Source organism: Pongo abelii, chromosome 5 (genome assembly GCF_028885655.2).
Source record: "Pongo abelii isolate AG06213 chromosome 5, NHGRI_mPonAbe1-v2.0_pri, whole genome shotgun sequence".
Taxonomy (NCBI): Eukaryota; Metazoa; Chordata; class Mammalia; order Primates; family Hominidae; genus Pongo; species Pongo abelii.
The window spans coordinates 154111064-154129878 of record NC_071990.2 but is presented as its reverse complement, the minus strand read 5'-3'; the positions used below and the strand labels follow the sequence as shown (position 1 = coordinate 154129878).

Genomic DNA, 18815 nt, shown 5'->3' with positions numbered 1-18815 from the left:
ACACCTTCTTAGAGTTCTCTAATTTGATTGTTTCTTTCTTACACTGGTTGATGACGGTTCCAATAGATTGATTTCCATACCTGTGTGGTATTTTTTTCATCTGCAGCTATCTTTGTTATTTCTGTTGTTATATGTTATTTTTCAAAAGATAAGCATAGATGGTATGCATTTACATAATAATGTGGCTGGCCATTGGCTCCAGACCTCATTTCTGCCTCCATTCTCAAAGGAAGGCAGGCAAAAGTTCTTATGTCCTGGTGCTGTGGGGTGGGGGTAGAAGGAATGGAGGATGTAGGAAGTGGTGGGGTTAGGCTTTGATGGTCTCTTAGTCATTTGGGATGTTTTAAACTTAATATATCGTCAGTTGTATACGGTATAATTTCCAATATACTTCCTCTTTGTGTTTTGTGATATTACAGGCCTAACTAAAAATGCTGTTTTTCATTAACATCACATTAATGCAATCTTGCATTTTATGCAATTGAATTTGTATACTTCATTTGCTGTAATGTGGTGGGGTATTCCTGCATATGTGAAAAATAGAGATTTCTACTGCTGACTACACATGGGCAATGTGTAGCCCATGTATATTTTCTGCCAAATTATTGATATTTTTAAAAAATTACCCCAAGGAAATACACTGTCCTGTATTCTAGACAAGATCATAAAGCAAATTTACAACAGATTTTATTGCCTTTTATTATTTTATGCCTCTCTGGGGCTTTACTTTTGGAGCTAGATATACAGAGACACAGAGATGTGATGCCATTGCCGATCTTGGCCATTTCAACTCAACAGACTCAACCTCAGATAAACTCATCAAACCAGATGGCCACGGCAAGATTTGATGGTCTGCAGAGGCCGTCACTCAGGGTCCTGCCTCCATTTCCTCTTGGCCTTTTCTGATACTCAGTGCCTTCAGACACTTTTAAAGTTGCTGATTATCTCTTAGCTCCTCTCCTCCCCCAACCACCAACGCAGACAAACACACGCACTGAACTCTCTGTCATTTGGCTTCTCAGATGCAAGCATGACTTTGGGGTCTTCTTCATCTGTGCAGATACTCACATATAAAAGCCGGGCCTGTTTATCTGTACCTTAGTGCCCTAAAGTGGGGGCAGCTATGCCATAAGGGACCCAGAGTTCAGGCCTCATACGAGATCAAGTCACAAGAATTTTCCTGGGATTGAATCACTTTCCTGGGCCATGTCAATCTTGAGACCACCCCAGTATATTATAAACAGAGGAAAGTGTGAAAACAGTATTACACAAACAGTAACATCTTTAACAAATTAGCAATTAAGCATATATAACACACAATAATTTTTTTCATGTAAAACTTAATTTAAACTTTTTTTTACCTTAACTGGCATTTATTTATTTATTTATTTTTAACTTTTAAATTCAGGGGGTACATGTGCATGTTTGTTACATGAGTATATTACATAATGGTGGGGATTAGGATTCTAGTGTACCTGTTACCTACATATGAAACTGTTTTAATTGATGTAAATATTTGATACTAAAGAAGTCAATTTAGAATTTTAAATGAAATGTAGAATGTATATTTATTGAGAATTAAATACGTTAATTCAGCAAATAGGCATGGTAGCAAATATTCCTACTATGTGCAGGTTTTCAGCTCCAGGGCAACAGGTGAGGGGCACAGACGAGGTCCAGGCGTTTGTGGTGCCTCCAATCTAGAGGTCTGAGAAGCATCTACACAATTGTTCTTTATATAATACCTTTAACTTTGACTTAAATGTCCCACCACAGAGAAAATGCCTGACAATGTAACTGCCATTTACTAGTTAATTATAACAGTTTGTAGAAATATTAATTCAAGGCACACTGTAGACAGTAGTATCTCCTACGGGGGAGTGAGTCCTAAGTGGGCCAATGCACATGCTGTCTGTATGTTTCAATGGCGATATGATTTCAGGCCCTTCATGAGCCCTTCTAGCTCCCTTGAGAGACAGAGAGAGAGAGAGAGACCCTGTGCCAGCCCCCAAGAATACAGCTAGAACAATTTCTCTGCCAAAGTCTGGTGAACAAGGCATAAAAACCAGAAATGAAGTGAATCAGGGAGAGAGAGAGGGGCAGGAGTTGGAGAAAATGGTTATCTGAGGCAAACAAACAAACAAAACCCAGAAAGGACTAGACTAAAGAGAAAGCCAAGGAATGTAATAAAGAGATAAAGGTAAAAAGCAGAGATAGGGGCTCAGGCCAGGTTCAAGGTGAATATTAGAATGATCTTTTCATTGAGGTAGGAACTTTTACTAGGCCTGGGCATGGGTACTTAAAGTAGCTCATAAAACAATTAAATTGTCAATTTTAAAATCAATTCTCATTGATTGAAAAATATATATTAGGAGCCTATAATAAGCTAAGCTTTGAGGGTGAAAAGTTCGAATTATTATTATTATTGAAATGGAGGCTCGCTTTGTCACTCTCAGGCTGGAATGCAATGGCGCGATCTCGGCTCATTGCAACCTCTACTTCCCAGGTTCAAGCGATTCTCTTGCCTCAGCCTCCCATGTAGCTGGGATTTCAGGCATCTGCCACCATGCCTGGCTAATATTTGTATTTTTAGTAGAGATGTGGTTTCACCATGTTGGCCAGGCTGACCTTGAACTCCTGACCTCAAGTGATCCGCCTGCCTCAGCCTCCCAAAGCGCTGGGATTACAGGCATGAGCCACCACGCCTGGCCAAGTTTCACTTATTAAAACAACTAAAAATTATAAGTTTCCTCAATGGCACTAGCTCAGTCTCTCGATTTGATGTAACACCTGTATGCTGGTATATTGGGCTCACTTGGAGATGCAATAAATTGGGAAAATCACAATTTAGGAATCATTGATGTATAATCAAGAATGTTTGGGAATATTGTCTTCCCATCTTCATCTAAAAAGTAATTCTGATTTTTGTCAAGAAAACTTGAACAGGCTGTCAAAGTTACAATGCTTGTTTTTTTTCATTCTTCACACCTTTTTAAAAAATAACACAATTTCAACACTTAATGCATAGGCAATGTTTGCAAGTTGGATTCAGATCATTTTTTAAATGTGTGTTTCCAAGAGTTCACTTTGTGAATGGTTCTGCCAATGGTTTTGTTTTACTATTTTTTAAAAATTAACATATATATGTATATATGTAAGAACATATTTATTCTGCAAAACATACTATACCTGTATTATCTTTTCTATTTTCCAGTTACCCTAATGTTCAGTTATCTAGAAAAATAACAATAACCACAGCCAACTATTATGGAGGACTTAACCATGTTTCAGTCCTAAGTATTTGATTTTTACCAAACACTTAATATGACGGATGTGAGATAGGTATTATTATCCTCTTTAGCTGATGAGGAAAGTGTAGGCAGAGAGAGGTTAAGTGACTTGCCCAAGGTCACATAGCTGATGAGCCAGGTTGTCTTCAGCACTAGGCTTAAAACGTGACCACAAAGCTATTGCTTATCGTACTTGTAGATTATACTGACTAATTTATTATTCTTAGTATTGATTTGGCAAAGTAAGGCTTTCAGTCATAAGGAATCATGAAAGTAGCCATTAGGCTCTGACACCTGCTACACATCCTTACTGCAGTTACCAACCCTACCTAGGTCACTTGCCCTCCTTTCTTGAAGATTTTATTTCCTGGATGACAATGCATGTCATAATTGTTAATAACTTCAGTAACCTAGAGATGATCCTCCCAATATCGTGACCTCTCAAGTTCTTGACCTCCTCTTCCCCAGGATCCTGTCCTACGCCCAACCCTAGCCACTCACTCCACAGTCATAGCCTAGAATGCTCATCACCAGTAAATTAGACCCCTCCACAAGCTCTTTTTCAAGTACCTTCCTCTCCAGTCAGACAAGGCTTCATCTCCTCTGTGCCCTATAATCTGTTACCCTACCACCTTTTCACTGTATCCTGTTCTCTTTACCACCTCCCTTTGTGCTCTGCTTAAATGCAATGTAAAGCCCCACTTTTCCACATCCTTGCTTGCCTTGTCCATATTTCACTTTGTTTTACTGTCCTGGTAAAAATACAATGCCGGTGAAAGCCAGCTCTTTGCCTAGTTCATGCCCACACACATGTAGCTGACTGTGGCTGGAGAAAAACACACCCCCAGGCATGATGACTAACCCAAGTAGGCCCTTAATGGTGCCTGGCAATCAGAAGGCATTTCCCGACTCCATTCCCTCTTCATTTCTGGGACAACTATTTCATATCTTGTCTCTTCAAACCTTCTACACCTCCTCCCCATCCTCACTCTTAGCTGATGACATTACTTCCTTTTTCTTTGAGAAAATAGAAGCAATCAGAAAAGAATTTCCACCAGCTCCCACGGCCACATCAACCCACCTACTTGCATCTGTGCCCGAATACGCGCTCTTCACTTCTGTTACTATGGGTGAACCATCTGTGCTCTGGGCCGAGGCCAACCTCTCCATGTGTATATTAGATCCCACCCTCTCTCCAAAAGGTAATTCCTGTCCTTCCTCCCTTCTCTATTTTTTTCTCTTTCTTTCTTTGTTGGAGTTTACTCATCCACATACAAATATGCTGCCATTAACTCATCTTAAAAAGTTTTTTTCTTAGCCCCACTTCCCCTCCCAGCTACTGTCCAATTTTCTTCCTTCCTTTTAAAGCAAAGCTCTTTGAGAGAATTGGCTCTTTCTTCTTTCTAAATTCTCTTCTCTCATTCTTTCTAAAATCCATTCCAATCAAGCTTTTATCTTGCCATCTACCATGCGAAGTTTACCAGGCTTTGCCTCATTCCTCATCCAACGGCCAGTTCTCAGTCTTCTTATATCACCTGTCACAAACATTTCACATAGTTGTCCCTTTACCCTTGAAAGACTTTCTTTAGGGCATGGTGGCTCATACTTATAATCCCAGCATGTTGAGAAGCCAAGGCAGGAGGAGCACATGAGTCCAGAAGTTTGAGAACAACCTGGCCAACAAAGCGAGACTCTGTCTCTACAAAAAATAAAAATAAAAAATTAGGCATAGTGGTACACGCCTGTAGTCCTAGCTGCTCGGGAGGCCGAGGCAGGAGGATTGCTTGAGCCCAGGAGTTAAAGGCTGCAGTGGGTAAGCTATGATTGTGCCACTTGTAGTTTCCTTCCTAATCCCCTGGCTGTACCTTTCTGGTCTTCCCTATTCTTTCAACCAATATCTGTTGAGCTTTCTCAGTTGCAAAGCAGTGTTTTAGGCATTTGTGATACATCTGCAAGCAAAACAGACAGAAATCCCTCCCCTTAGATAATTTACCTTCTAGTGAGAGGAGGCCGATAAAAGTAATAAATATAAAAAATAAGTAAATTTAGGTTAGAAAGTAAAAGAACATGGGATATTAGGTGTTGTTGCAATTTTAAATAGGGTTGTCAGTGAAGCCTCATTGAAAAGATGACATCAAACAGGCAAGCATATTCCCTACCTTGAGGTCTTTACCCTTGCCATCCTTCTGGAATGTTCTCATCCCTCAGTCTGAAACATCCTCTTACTGACATTCCCATTATGTTCTTCTTCATCTCTTTAAGGCCTTTACTAAAAGGTCCCCTCTTCGTCCACCCTTTTCTGGCCACCTCTTTTGAAATTACAACTTCCCCCAAACTCCCTTTCCCCTTTCCCATTTGATGTTTCTCTTTAACATTTATCATCATCTCAACTGTTACCTGTTTTAATCATTTATCTTATCTTTTGCTTGATTTTCTGCACTATAATGTCAACTCCATAAAAGTGGGAATTATTGATTTTTTTCACTGTTGTCTCCCCATATTCAGGCTCTCAAAATTGCAATTGTGTCAATATTGATAATGCATACTTTCTAAAAATGTGTGCATTTGACTAAGTCTTCAGAATTATTGGCATAAAATTGTTCAAAATATTGTTTTATATATTTTGTGGTATTTTCTGTGCCTATATATGTTTCCCCAATATTGTTTCTTTGAACCGCCTCACTTTCCTTAATCACACTTTGGCATTCTTGATTTGCTCTACAATGTTCTAACCTTCTTTTTTCATCCATTTTCTTTCTTTCCTTTTTTTTTTTTTTTTTTTTAGATAGAGTCTGGCTCTGTTGCCCAGGTGGGAGTGTAGTGGTGTGGTCATGGCTCACTGCAGCCTCCGCCTCCCAGGATCCAGTGATCCTTCCACCTTAGCCTCTCAAGTAGGTAGGACTACAGGCATGGGCCACCACACCTGACTAATTTTTGTATTTTTTGGAGAGATAGGGTTTCACCATATTGCCCAGGCTGCTCTCAAACTCCTGGGCTCAAGCGATCTGCCCACCCTCTTAAAGTGCTGGAATTATACACATGAGCCACAGCACCCAGCCCCCCTTTTTTTTCCCAAAGGAATGACAGTATTTTCATGATATGGCTGCAGGGTGAGAATAGACTGGGTTAGGAATGGAGACCAGAAGCCAGGGTACCATTTCAATCATCCAGTTTGAGTGCCTTGAACAAGGGAAGTAGCTGTAGAGACGGTGAGAAGTGGACAAATTCTGAATATGTTTTGAGGGCAGAACAATTTTCAGAATTAGATACATACTGTGAAAGAAGAAGAGTCATAAATAACACTATGATTTGGGGGCTGTGCAACTGAAAAAACAGAGTTTCTATCAATTAAGAATAGGTGACAATGAAGTGGCTCTGGGAGGAAAGATCAGGAATTCAGTTTGGGGCATGTTGAGTCTTTTTCTCATCGAACAGGACATGTGGAGTAGGCAATAGATAAGAGAGCTCAGGGAAGAAGTACAGCCTGGAGATAAAAATTCGGAGTCATTGGCATCTAGAGGGATGTTTAAAGCTCTGAGACTGGAGAAATTAAATAAAGAAGTATATACAGAGAAGAGAAAGGGACCAAGGTCTGATCCTGGAGGGAATCCAGTATTAAAAGGTTGAAGAGTAGAAGAACCAATAAAAGTCTGAGAAGGAGCAACCAGTGAAGTTGGAGGAAATCCAGCTACAGTGTTGTCTTAGAAGCCATGGGAAGCAAACGTATGGAGGATAGGGTATTTTCAGAAGAATCGCCACAGTGATCCTTAAAATGCAGCTGAGATAATTTCACCAATCTGCTCAAAATTCCTAGCTGGCTTCCATTATCAAAACACCACAAGTTCTTATAAAGACCATTCCTGCAGCCCTTTCCCTTCTTCACCCAACAAGCTGCTATAACACTTGCTTCCTTTGCTCTATGTCATTTAGAGAGGCAGGTTGATAAACCCCACAGTGATGTTGATAGTTCAGGTTCTCCTTACAGTTCTATCAGTTTTTCCTTTATATATTTTGAAGTTTAATGGGCATGCTCAAGTTCAGGAATAATGTACCTTCTAGTAAGTTGAAAGTTTAATCTTCATGCAATTAATTATAGATGGTGATTAATTATAGCTTATAGTGATTCAACTTACAATTTTTGACTTTACAATAGTGCAAAAGCAATATACATTCAGCAATGACATGTGATATGATATTCTTATATGAGGTATTCAACATTTTATTATAAAATTTGGCTTTATGTTAGATAATTTTGCCAAATTGTAGGCTAATGTGAGTGTTCTGAGCACATTTAATATAGGTGAAGCTAAGCTATAATGTTTGGTTGGTTTAGGTGTATTAAATACATTTTTGACTTACAATATTTTCAACTTACAATGAGTTTTATTGGGACATAACCCCATCATGAGTCAAGGAGTGTCTGTACTTATAATGCTTCTGTTCTGAAATCCATTTTGTCTGATATTAATACATTTATATCAGATTTCTCTTAGTATTTGCCTGACATGTGTTTCATTTTATTAATTTTAACCCATGTTCTTAATGATTAGGTGTGTCTTTTGTAAAAAGAAGATAGTTCTATTTTGTTTGTCCAATCTGATAATCTCTGTCTTTTAACTAGTAAATTTCTACTTTATTCACATTTATTAATTATTATTGATATACTTGAATTTGTTTCTAGCATCTGAGTCTTTGCTTCCTAATTGCTCTACTTTTTCTTCTTTTCTACTTTCTTGCTATTTATAAGTTGATTAAGGAGGTTTTGCTTTTTGTCTCTTTGCTCATTTTTCTTATTCCGTGGTTTTATTTCTACTAGCATGAAAGTTATAAACTCTAGTTGTACTGTATGATTGCCCTCGAAATTTGACCATAGATACTTAACAAAATTGAAAGTTAATCAATATCTTAACCTCCTCTTAATCAATATAAGGAATTACGAATACTTTAACCAAACCACTCTCCTTTTTGTCTTACACATTGTTGTCAAGTATTAAATTATTGACATTTTTCTAGCATGATAAGTTTGTTGTTTCTGCTGGTTCTCACTCATGGTGGCTTGTTTTCTGTGGTTCGTGATCTCTGCTTTCCTCCTATTGTATTTGCATTTGCTAATAACCTGGCCATGTTAGCCCTCGTTGAGGGTTCTGACTAAATGGAGGAGATCTCATTTCAGTGTCCTCATCCTGTTCGCATTCTAAGACTCAATCTCTCTCAGCAGTAGTGTAGATATTTGCCCAGGACAGTCTGGATTTTTCTATTTGTTTTTTGCCTACAGGTCTGTGATCTAGTTTTTGGGTCATGTTTTACTAAGAATGGGGGACCTAAAATATTTAATTTACTTCCTATGAACCCAGCAAGGTGAATTAAAATCATATATTTTGCCCAGCATCTAGCTGCTTTATAGTGAGAAAGCCTTTCAGAGGAATCAGTGACATCATGCCAACTGATGAAGTTCTTTTTTTTTTTTTTTGAGACAGAGTCTTACCCTGTTGCCCAGGCTGGAGTGCAATGGCGTGATCTTGCCTCACTGCAACCTCCACCTCCTGGGTTCAAGCGATTCTCCTGCCTCAGCCTTCCAAGTAGCTGGGACTACAGGTGCACGCCACCGTGCCTGGCTGATTTTTTGTATCTTTAGTAGAGACGGGGTTTCATCATGTTGGCCAGGCTGATCTCGAACTCCTGACCTCGTGATCCACCAGCATCAGCCATCCAAAGTGCTGGGATTACAGACGTGAGCCACCACGCCCGGCCTAAGAAGTTCTTTTATCATATGTGTGAAAATATTTTTGTTTGGGTAGCTTGTAAAGACTTTTTCAATATAGTAGATATTTAAAAACTGTCACAAATCAGAGCTAGCTGGGGTGATAACTCCAAGTGTGCTCTGCAGTCACTTGGGAAAGTTTCAACCCAACCGTGAGCTACAGCAATGTGTCTGTGTGTGATAAAGGAGGTAGAGAGTGGCTAGAATACTCTTCATCAATAGCCGCTCTAAGAACACCTGTTTGTTCTCTGCCCTCCTGTGATGAATTCTTGGCTTCACATAGTACCCTCCCTTGAGGCACACATGACTTGTGAGTGTCTCTGCACTTACCTTCAGAGTCAAAGCAGGTCAAAATGTGATCATAGCAAAATATATCAGGATAGAAATAGTTTGGCCCTAAGGTTTTTCTACCATGTTAAAATGTCATATGTGGACAAGCATACACAAACCTTAACATTTTAATTTATAATAGAAAAGTCTTCACTCGTCCCACCATCAAGTGTGTCTCTTGATTTTAGGCTGGTTTTGCTACTAGTTTCTCTAATTCACTAAATTTTAATATGAGATAAAAATATTAATTTTAATGTATTATTTTGGTGGTCTAATATGTCTTACTTTTTCAATGAGTGACACATTTTTAAGTACTGTATTTATTCTGCAATCAAGACACAAACTAAGCTCTAGAAATTAAGGCATGAATCTCCTTTCACCTAACTTCTTCCTTGCTTCTATGTGAGAAATTGGTGAGGGAGTGTAAAATACATGTACGTCTTTTTAGAAATTAGTTTGTAAATGATGAAAAACACAGCAAACAAATCAAAGATACAAATTAACCTAAATAAATGAATCAAACCTGTGGAGTTCTATACAGTCTATAATTAATATTTATTAACATCACATTTAATCTTCTCACTGTGTTACCTATGGGGTATTCCCTGCCCTTGTTTGGAATTTTCTAATCAAAAGGGTATTTCAAAATATATTGTAATATGATTGACTTACTTTAGATGGCAAGCAAACATCACTTTATAATAGTCTGCATGAATTCAAAATAAAATAACAGTAGAAAGCCTAATCTCTTTTGCCATTAAAGGTTTCAATTTGTCATGCTTAGTTTTAAGCTTTTAAAAACCAACATATCCAAAATCAAGAAAGGCAAAAAATACTAAAATCATTTCATAGCAGTAATTACATTTTCCTTTGGATCATGTGCCTTTAAAACGTCTGAATGCATTGCTGTGCAAGTGTCATGTGTGTTTAAAAGATGCATAATTATTAGATGCAGTTCCAGCATAGTGTTTTAAGTACAAACACCCAGTTCCTGTTCAAGGTAAGAGCCTTTGACAGGCACCAAGCTGTCTCTGAATGTGGCAGCGGAATCAAATTGTTGAATACATTGACTCATCGGAGCAGGCTGGAAATTATGCTTCTTAGCCCTCTGTGAAACATGTTTTTCATTTTTTATTTTTTTTAAACTGTATCTTAGGATCTGCTTCAAAACACAGATGCCCACAAAAGAGCATTCCATGAAATCTACCGGACCAGGTCTGTTAACGGGATTCCAGTGCCACCTGATCAATTAGAGGACATGGCCGAGAGGTAAGAGAATATCTGCATTTAAATGAAGTCTCTTTTTAAAACGCTAGGTGGATGCTTTTTATATTTCTTTTATTTTTTCATGATTTTTTTTTTAACAGAGGCGCCTACCTTTGGTAAATAGAAAGTGGGCTCCCATAAGACATGCTAAGAATGCCACCATTCTAATGTATTATTAACTGAAAAGAGTGAACCTGAATTTATCCACAGCCTGGAAATCACAGAAATGGTTTCTTCAGAGGCTGTATTTTTGTTCAGTACTGTAAGGAACATTATGTAATATTGCAAAAACAGCTTATAAAAGAAACAGACGAGAGATGTGTTGGCAGGGGAAAGAACTAAATCGAAGACTTCAATCATTCATGTTTTGCTTTTAAATCCAGAGCTAGAAAAGGAATCAGATCTCCAGAAAATGATCAGCCAGAGTTAGAAGAGCTTGTGGCTGCATTCTATTTAAGGCTGACATGTAACAGGTTAAGTAAGCATCGGTTCTGTTACTATTAGTTACATTCTATAAATTCTCCCTGTTTTATTTCTAGGTTTCATTTTGTTTCCTCCACATCAGAGCTACACCTAATGAAAATGGAATTTTTAGAATTAAAGTACCGTCTGCTCTCACTGCTGGTTCTTGCAGAGTCAAAGCTGAAGTCTTGGATCATTAAGTACGGGAGGAGAGAGTCAGTGGAGCAGCTTCTACAAAACTACGTGGTGAGTCCCCGGTGCTTTGACAGAGAATTCCGATGAGCCGTGGATTCAGCAACACAGTTCAGTTTCTTTGATGTTGTTATTTTAATTCTTGAATTTAAACATAAAGATAGCGTGTGTTAAATGGGTTAGATATAAGTTTATGAGCTTTTCAGAATTATCTGAAATCTAAACCTGTTTCTTTGGAATTTGATCATTTAAAATCCCCTAGTTCAGTTTAGTTTAATGCTTTGCTGCGTTAATCATATGGGACCATCCTGACTGGCTTTATTGATTTTTTAAAAAAGTTTTTGTGTTGCATACCCACATTTTTTATTGGAGGTCACCATTTCAACTACGTTAAAATACTTAAAGATTACCTTCATGTCTTTTAAAATTCAACTATGACTAGTTTAGAACCATTCTCAAGTGTCCAAATGGGAACTACCTATTTTTTTTAGATTGTGTCCACTGTGTCTTTTTTTTACCGTAATTCCCCGGGCTTCATTGCCCCTTGTGTGCACCCTGGAAGAGTAACATTTTGTCTATGAATCTCTGTACCAACTTAATTTTTAAAGATTATCTCATATTTTGGGCTATCAAATATAGATAATTCTATGTTTACTAGAATCATAGACCTGCATTGATGAAAGAATTTGTTTGCTCTGTAACTAGCAGTTTTCACTTACATGTAATTAGTGTATTATGGTTACTAAAGACAGGTTATTTCTTAGTTAATTAAACATGCCCGTCCTACAAATTAATTTTCAATGCAAATTTGCTCATAAAATTAATGTTAATAGAGTATCTTAGTCTTGTACTGTTTCATTTATGTTTAAACACAAATACTATGATAAATCAATGAACTTTTAAAATATAAACCCATTTATAACTTGATTAGTCACAGTGACTCTATAACGTGTTCTGCTTGAAATATTTATTGAAACCGTATTTTCACTGAAGCATCTTAGAACCATAATCTATTTTGCTACATTTTAATTTCATTTTCTGTGGTGAGTGAACAACACACAGTTGAGAAAAAATTGATTTAACTGCTTTACAGTAAAATCTTTCCCTAGATTTACTAAAATTGTCTAGGAAACATTTGTTCCAAAATGCAAAATCTGCTATGTTCCTTTATTCATTTTTAGTTATTTTGGAAAGTTATGAAAAACTTGATTTTAAGCTTCAAGCAATTACATTAGTTCTTCAAATATGAAATACAAATATGCATATATATTTTCAGATTTAGTCATGCCAGATGATACCCTCTCAGCCCAGTAGTTATTTATACCAGACACAGTCTTTGTTCTGGATATTTCGGAACAGCCAATCAGATTTAAACAGCTAATAAGACTATTCCACCAGGTTAATGTTCTAACACAATGATGTTAATAATTCTCTTTTTCTCAAATGATATGTGAATAAAGAATTATTAATGATAAAAATGTTAGTACTCCCTGCCTACTTCGTCAAGTTCACTCAACTACTAATTCCAAACTGCCTTGTAACTTTCACAACTATTCATAAAATTGCTGATTATCCTACATACGTAGCATGCTTTAATGAACGTTTCCTAGTACTCTCATCTGCTACTGAAGAATACCTACTTATCACTTGTGTTTCTTTTCCTTGAAGGGTTTTAAGGTAATTTTGTTTAATAGTTTTGATAACCGTGGAGTATGGAGCGTTTCCCACATGCCAAGTGTTTTACATGCATCATTTTTCATCTCAAGATGGCCCTACAGGCTGGGGGTTTCACATTGTTTTAGATACCAAGGAGCCAGTGCAGAAGCACTGAGGCTCCATAGGCTCAAGTCACTTGCTCCTGGCGGCACGTGCTCCAGCTGGTAAGTTGTGGAATCAGAAATTGAATCCATATCTTTCCAAATCAAAAGCCCTTGAGCTTAAGTGCCGAATATCACAATCGAAAAAAAATTGTAAAAAAAAATTTTTAACTTTAAAGACCAAATCATTGATATGATATCTTACATCTTAGTGATCTAAAGAATGTAATTCACATAAATATCAGTTCGATTTAATATTGGTCCATACCTGACAATATTTTACACTTACATACCTGTAAGTGTACCGTCAAAGCCTGATAGTTGCTGTTATTTGTGTATGAGGCAGCGTGGTTGTAGTGGTGGGGAACTGATGAAGTGCGGATACCAGCCACTAGGAATGTGTTTGGTCATGGTTTAGCCACCGAGCACCCATGTGTCTGTGAATAACTTAATTTCTAGAAGGCTTAGTCTTTCCCAAATGTTTAATAATGACAATGATGATGATAATACTACTAATAATAAAATGGTAGGAATTTTTCTAGGGAACAAACACTGACATACACTGTTTTTATTCTATGTTAACACCTCATAGAGCCTCTCTTATCCTTTTAGAGTGTTATAAAAAATCATTCATTTTAGAACAGGCTATTTCAAAGAGCCTGAAGACTGTCAAATAAAATCACAAATCACCAAAGTCAGTTTTATAAGTGCAATTCTTTCCTTGGTTTACTCCCCCCACATTTCCCCCCAAAAAGGGCTGGGGGCAGCAGCTCACACACACCTGTAATCCTAGCACTTTGGGAGGCTTAGGTTGAAGAGTCACTTGAGGCCAGGAGTTTGAGACCAGCCCGGGAAACATAGTGAGACTCTGTCTCTACAAAATATTTTAAAAATTTAGCCTGGTGTCATGGTGTGCACCTGTAGTTTCAACCACTCAGGAGGCTGAGGCAGGAGGATGGCTTGAGCCCCGGAGTTCATGGATGCAGTGAGCTATGATCTTGCTGCTGCACTTCAGCCTGAGCTACAGAGTGAGACCCTATTTCAAAAAAATAAAAATAAAAATAAAAAATAAAAATAAATAAAGTATTATAATAAGCCACATGCTTCTACATCATCTAATAACCAAAGTAATATTCAGGCCATAAAGTTTCCATAATTATATTTTCCTTAGTCCTAATTCTCAATTCAGACTTATCCATCCTGCAAAAAGGAAAGAATACTTTTTTTAAGTGTTAGAGAAAGAGAATGTACATCCTAGCTCAGATATGCAGCCTCTGAGTGCTTAAAGAATTCTTGGAAAATACTTCACAAATTCTTTCTGTCATTAATTTAGGCCACATGCCGTTGGTAAGTGATTGCATGCTGTAATGCAAACCAAAAGGTAATTGGTTTAGTCGTTGCTGTCGGAACTGTTGACAATGACCAAAACATGTGCTTCCATTTCACCATGGAAAAAAGAGGCTAATATTTCAATCTTTCACATGAAACAAAAAAAAAAGAGCTCTTGAAATTGTGGACTGTGTGAATGCAACATAATGTGAATATTCATTTTATTATTCGTAATTAATGTAAATAGTCTTGATGTTTTTATATTTTAGTTTTAATGTAAATAGTCTTGATAAACCTCTCCTCAATGTTAATTTTAAATATCTCGAATAATCTGGCATAGTTTCATTCAAGTGAAATTGACGAGCTTCATATTTATTATATTTACACTCATCTTGTGAAAGTAGAAATGCAGTCACTAACACTAAAGTTAAATACCAAAAATAAGTATGCCACTGACTTTTCTTGAAGCACCATCAACTTTAAAAGTCCCCTGACTAAAATGGCTTATTTGTTGAACTTGGGATCCAAGTTTCAACCTTATTTTGAAAGAAATAAATGAATCTTTTTATTATTATTTTAAACATGCATTTGTATTTACTTTTGCATTTTTCTGACAGGTGTGTCTAAATAGCTTACAGTAAAATGGAGATTTAGCAGTTCTGTTAAAGTGATTCGATAGATAAAATAATTCATATTGCTAAATGCATTTACTCCATATTCAGAAAAAAAGGACCAAATTAAATGGACCAATACAAATTTAAAATAAAAAATAAGTATCTTTCTTTAAAAATTAATCATCCAGTCTTCCTAATAGCCAAATTCAAAAATACATTAATGAGTGTCTACAGCATTTATAAAACATTCTTTCTGAAAACATTCTCCCCTCTTTCCTGCCTCGTGGACCAGAAATTACATTGGAAATAAGCTTTTCTCACTTGTTCATTTTTAATTATTTTGTAAACTTCTCTAGCAAAAGCACATTTAAGTCTTCCTGTGCACCACATGCACTATTTCCCATTTCTTTGACACTTAGAAAAATTGTTTCGCTATTAGCTTCTTGAAATTTGTACCAATACTAACTGCAGACTCTTTTCTAAACTTTGCCAAATATAATTATTTCTTCAATATCTTATGCAGTATCTTGAACATTAGGTATAATTTTCCATTTTTGATCAAATAATGAATTGCTTGTTTAGTTAAATTATTCAAAATTTAAATTCTAGTAAATTATCCATTTCTCAACTGGGTTGTAATAAGAAGATATAAAGCTAAATAGTGAATTAATCAGAATACAATTGTCTGACTTTATTCTCAAACAAATAGAATAAAGCCAATTAAAGTTATTGAATGTAGTATTCATCATGGAACCTCTCATTCCAGCTCACAGCTTTCTCTATTCATTTTATCCCTGAAGAATAGTTAATTTATAAGTAAATGCTTCATAAACATAAAATGATATGAAATATGTTATAGATACAATTTTTAAAATGTTATCTCAAAACATGATAAAGTTATCAATAAAAATCCAGAGATTTCTATGAAATTGCTGTATGAATAATGTTTCCTCTGCACACAAGTGTCTTACATCTCTATATTAAGCATTCGTCAGCATGCTATACAAGAATTCAGCTGGTTTTTGAAGGCTAATTTTGTATTTATGACAGTGACATTTATCAAGTATTTTAATAGATTCAAATCATAGGAACTCATTATACTATTGCAAGAAATTAAAGAGCCTTTGGTGATATGTTCTTAACTGTAATTGCATTAATTTTCTACTTTCAAGAAGTAATAATAATCTTTGAAATGCACATTACTTTATATTCCTAAAAGTGAACAATAATAAAATTTACCTAAGGACTTCTTTGTATATTCTCAATTTTATAGTATTCACTTGCCAGTAGTGATTCTATTATATATATATATTACAAATAGATATATAAACATGTCTTACTGCAATTTTTCTATAATAGGTCATTGAAATGTAAGACCATTGATAACATGGATAGAATATGTAATTATTTCCAATTTTTCTACTTACTTTTTATTTTAAGGGAAGCATTTGTTCACTGTGTCATTTATTTATAATCTGGAGTTCCTCAGAGCAGTCATTCACCAGGATTAATATTCAAAGAGCAACAGAATTCCACAGCTGAAACACAGTGGGACACTTTAAAATGTTCTTCTAAATTTAGTGCTTTCTAAATGTTAGACCTAAGTTCTCTGGAGAAATTTCTGTCTCTTCAAAAAGCAAACCCTTGGTTGGTGAAGAAATAGGATATTTTCTCAGTCCCATACGGAGTTAGAATCAAAAACATGGAGTCAATTTATGTGTTCAGAATGATCTTAGGTAATTTGTAGCAGTGGAATTAATTTTATATTTTCAAGAAGAGCAAGATTAACAAATTTGGGTAAACTATGCTTATAGCTATACTGAAGAAAATTGACTTTGGCATCCTACATGAGCCTAATGTTTGCTATCTTCTAACCATTCCTCCTTTTCTAGTCTTTTATAGAAAATAGCAAGTTCTTTGAACAATATGAAGTGACATACCAGATCTTGAAACAGACAGCTGAGATGTATGTCAAAGCAGATGGTTCAGGTAAAACATACTACAGAATTTGTTGCAACGTAGGCTGCAGTAGAATTTAGAGCCTGCAGGTTTCTGTCTGATCAGATCATTCTTTCTGTCCGTGGAATTTTTGTGTGACCTTGCCATTGGCCAGGAGAACACATATTGGATTCAGTTCCTTTGGCTTTGTACAATGCCTAACCTGCATAATCATTCTCTCTCTCTCTCTCTCTCTCTCTCTCTCTCTCTGTGTGTGTGCGTGTGTGTGTTCTTCTAAGAGAGAACAAAATAAACATTCATTTTCTAAATTGCATCTAAGGATTAAAGGCAAAAGCATAGAATAAGTTGAGTATTAACAATAAAGTAAATGAGAAATTAATTAGTGTAAAGACACAATTTGTAAAATACATTTGTTTTCCATTTGTAATTATGTCTGTCATATTTGTTGGAAATGAACTCTGGCATTTGTGACGGATACTATTGCACACCAATGTATAAGACCATAGAAAAAAAGGTGTGGAGGATTTAAAATATAAGATAAGGGTTATAATTGGTTTTATCTGTTTCAGTGGAAGAAGCTGAGAATGTGATGAAATTCATGAATGAAACCACCGCTCAGTGGAGGAATCTCTCAGTAGAAGTTAGGAGTGTGAGGAGCATGCTGGAAGAAGTGATCTCTAACTGGGATCGCTATGGCAATACAGTGGCTAGTCTGCAAGCCTGGCTAGAGGATGCTGAAAAAATGCTCAATCAATCAGAAAATGCCAAAAAGGTAAGATTGGTTCATGCAAAAAGAAAAGACATTTGATGTATGTAAAAATGAGAGACTTTTACAGCGTAGCTCACTAGGGTGTCTCATATATTTACAAGTGTCACTCAAGAATCTTGACTTTGCCTGAAAAGTTGCACTTTCAGGTTAGCAATAGACCAATAAATACACTGCTTAATAGAAGCTGATAGAGGGTTGAGTAAATCCAATGGGCAGCAAAGGGGAGGGCACTATATTACCCTGAAGTCTGTCTATGAAGGGGAGTGTCTAAGGCCCCAGCCTTCATGGATTTCCTGATTTAAGAGAGGATGAAAACAACTTTCGTTTGTTTTCATGTAGTGCTGAAACACATACTACTGAATCTATGTGGTAGCATACACCAGTTGAACAACTGGACCATGACATTTGTATCTCGTTAGATATTCTGTTTTGGATTTTATCAACCCTCAAGCAAGGGTCTCATTCTGGGTAGGAGTGATTTCTTTTTTGGCCAGTTATAAGTGTGTATGTGTGTGTGCCTATGAGAGTTACTGTTCCATGTTATGTCACTTATATGTAAATATCACATGAAATGGACTGATTTCTGCTTATATACTTCCTAATGGGAGCCTGGCATTTTTACATGGAAAATCAATTTATATGTAAGTGATACTAAAAATGCATGCATTAGAATTACCACATGCCATCCAAGATTGGTTCATCTATTATTGTTTGGACAAGTAGATGTATCACTTTTAAATGTTTTACCATTCTATATTTCATGTAGATCAACTATTCTTGCGTAGCTGAGGGAGGCAATAACTATGTACCCATATAGATTTTGGCTTTTCTGATTAGACTGGCAGTGCCCTAGTAGATGTCATATGTGTTAATTTGATCCAAAGAAATATAACCACCAGAAACAGAAGTGTTCTAATCTATTTATATATGTAGGAAGTCCTCCCACACAAAGCTTATGAAATGGATTTTGAATTATCTTTGGTATCCTTGTTTTTCACTGTGATATGTGTTGTGTGTGTGCATGTG

The 18815-nt window shown here is 36.4% G+C and overlaps 1 protein-coding gene across 5 annotated transcripts in view; it reads left to right on the top strand.

Moving 5' to 3' along the window:
- SYNE1 (spectrin repeat containing nuclear envelope protein 1) overlaps window positions 1-18815 on the top strand; it is a 512392-nt gene that overhangs the window by 150324 nt on the left and 343253 nt on the right. For all 5 annotated transcript variants that reach the window (XM_054558331.2, XM_054558330.2, XM_054558328.2 and 2 more), the window contains 4 exons: window positions 10538-10650; window positions 11187-11355; window positions 16954-17050; window positions 17590-17792. In XM_054558331.2, the coding sequence (XP_054414306.2) occupies window positions 10538-10650; window positions 11187-11355; window positions 16954-17050; window positions 17590-17792 (582 nt within the window). The remainder of the gene's footprint in view (window positions 1-10537; window positions 10651-11186; window positions 11356-16953; window positions 17051-17589; window positions 17793-18815) is intronic.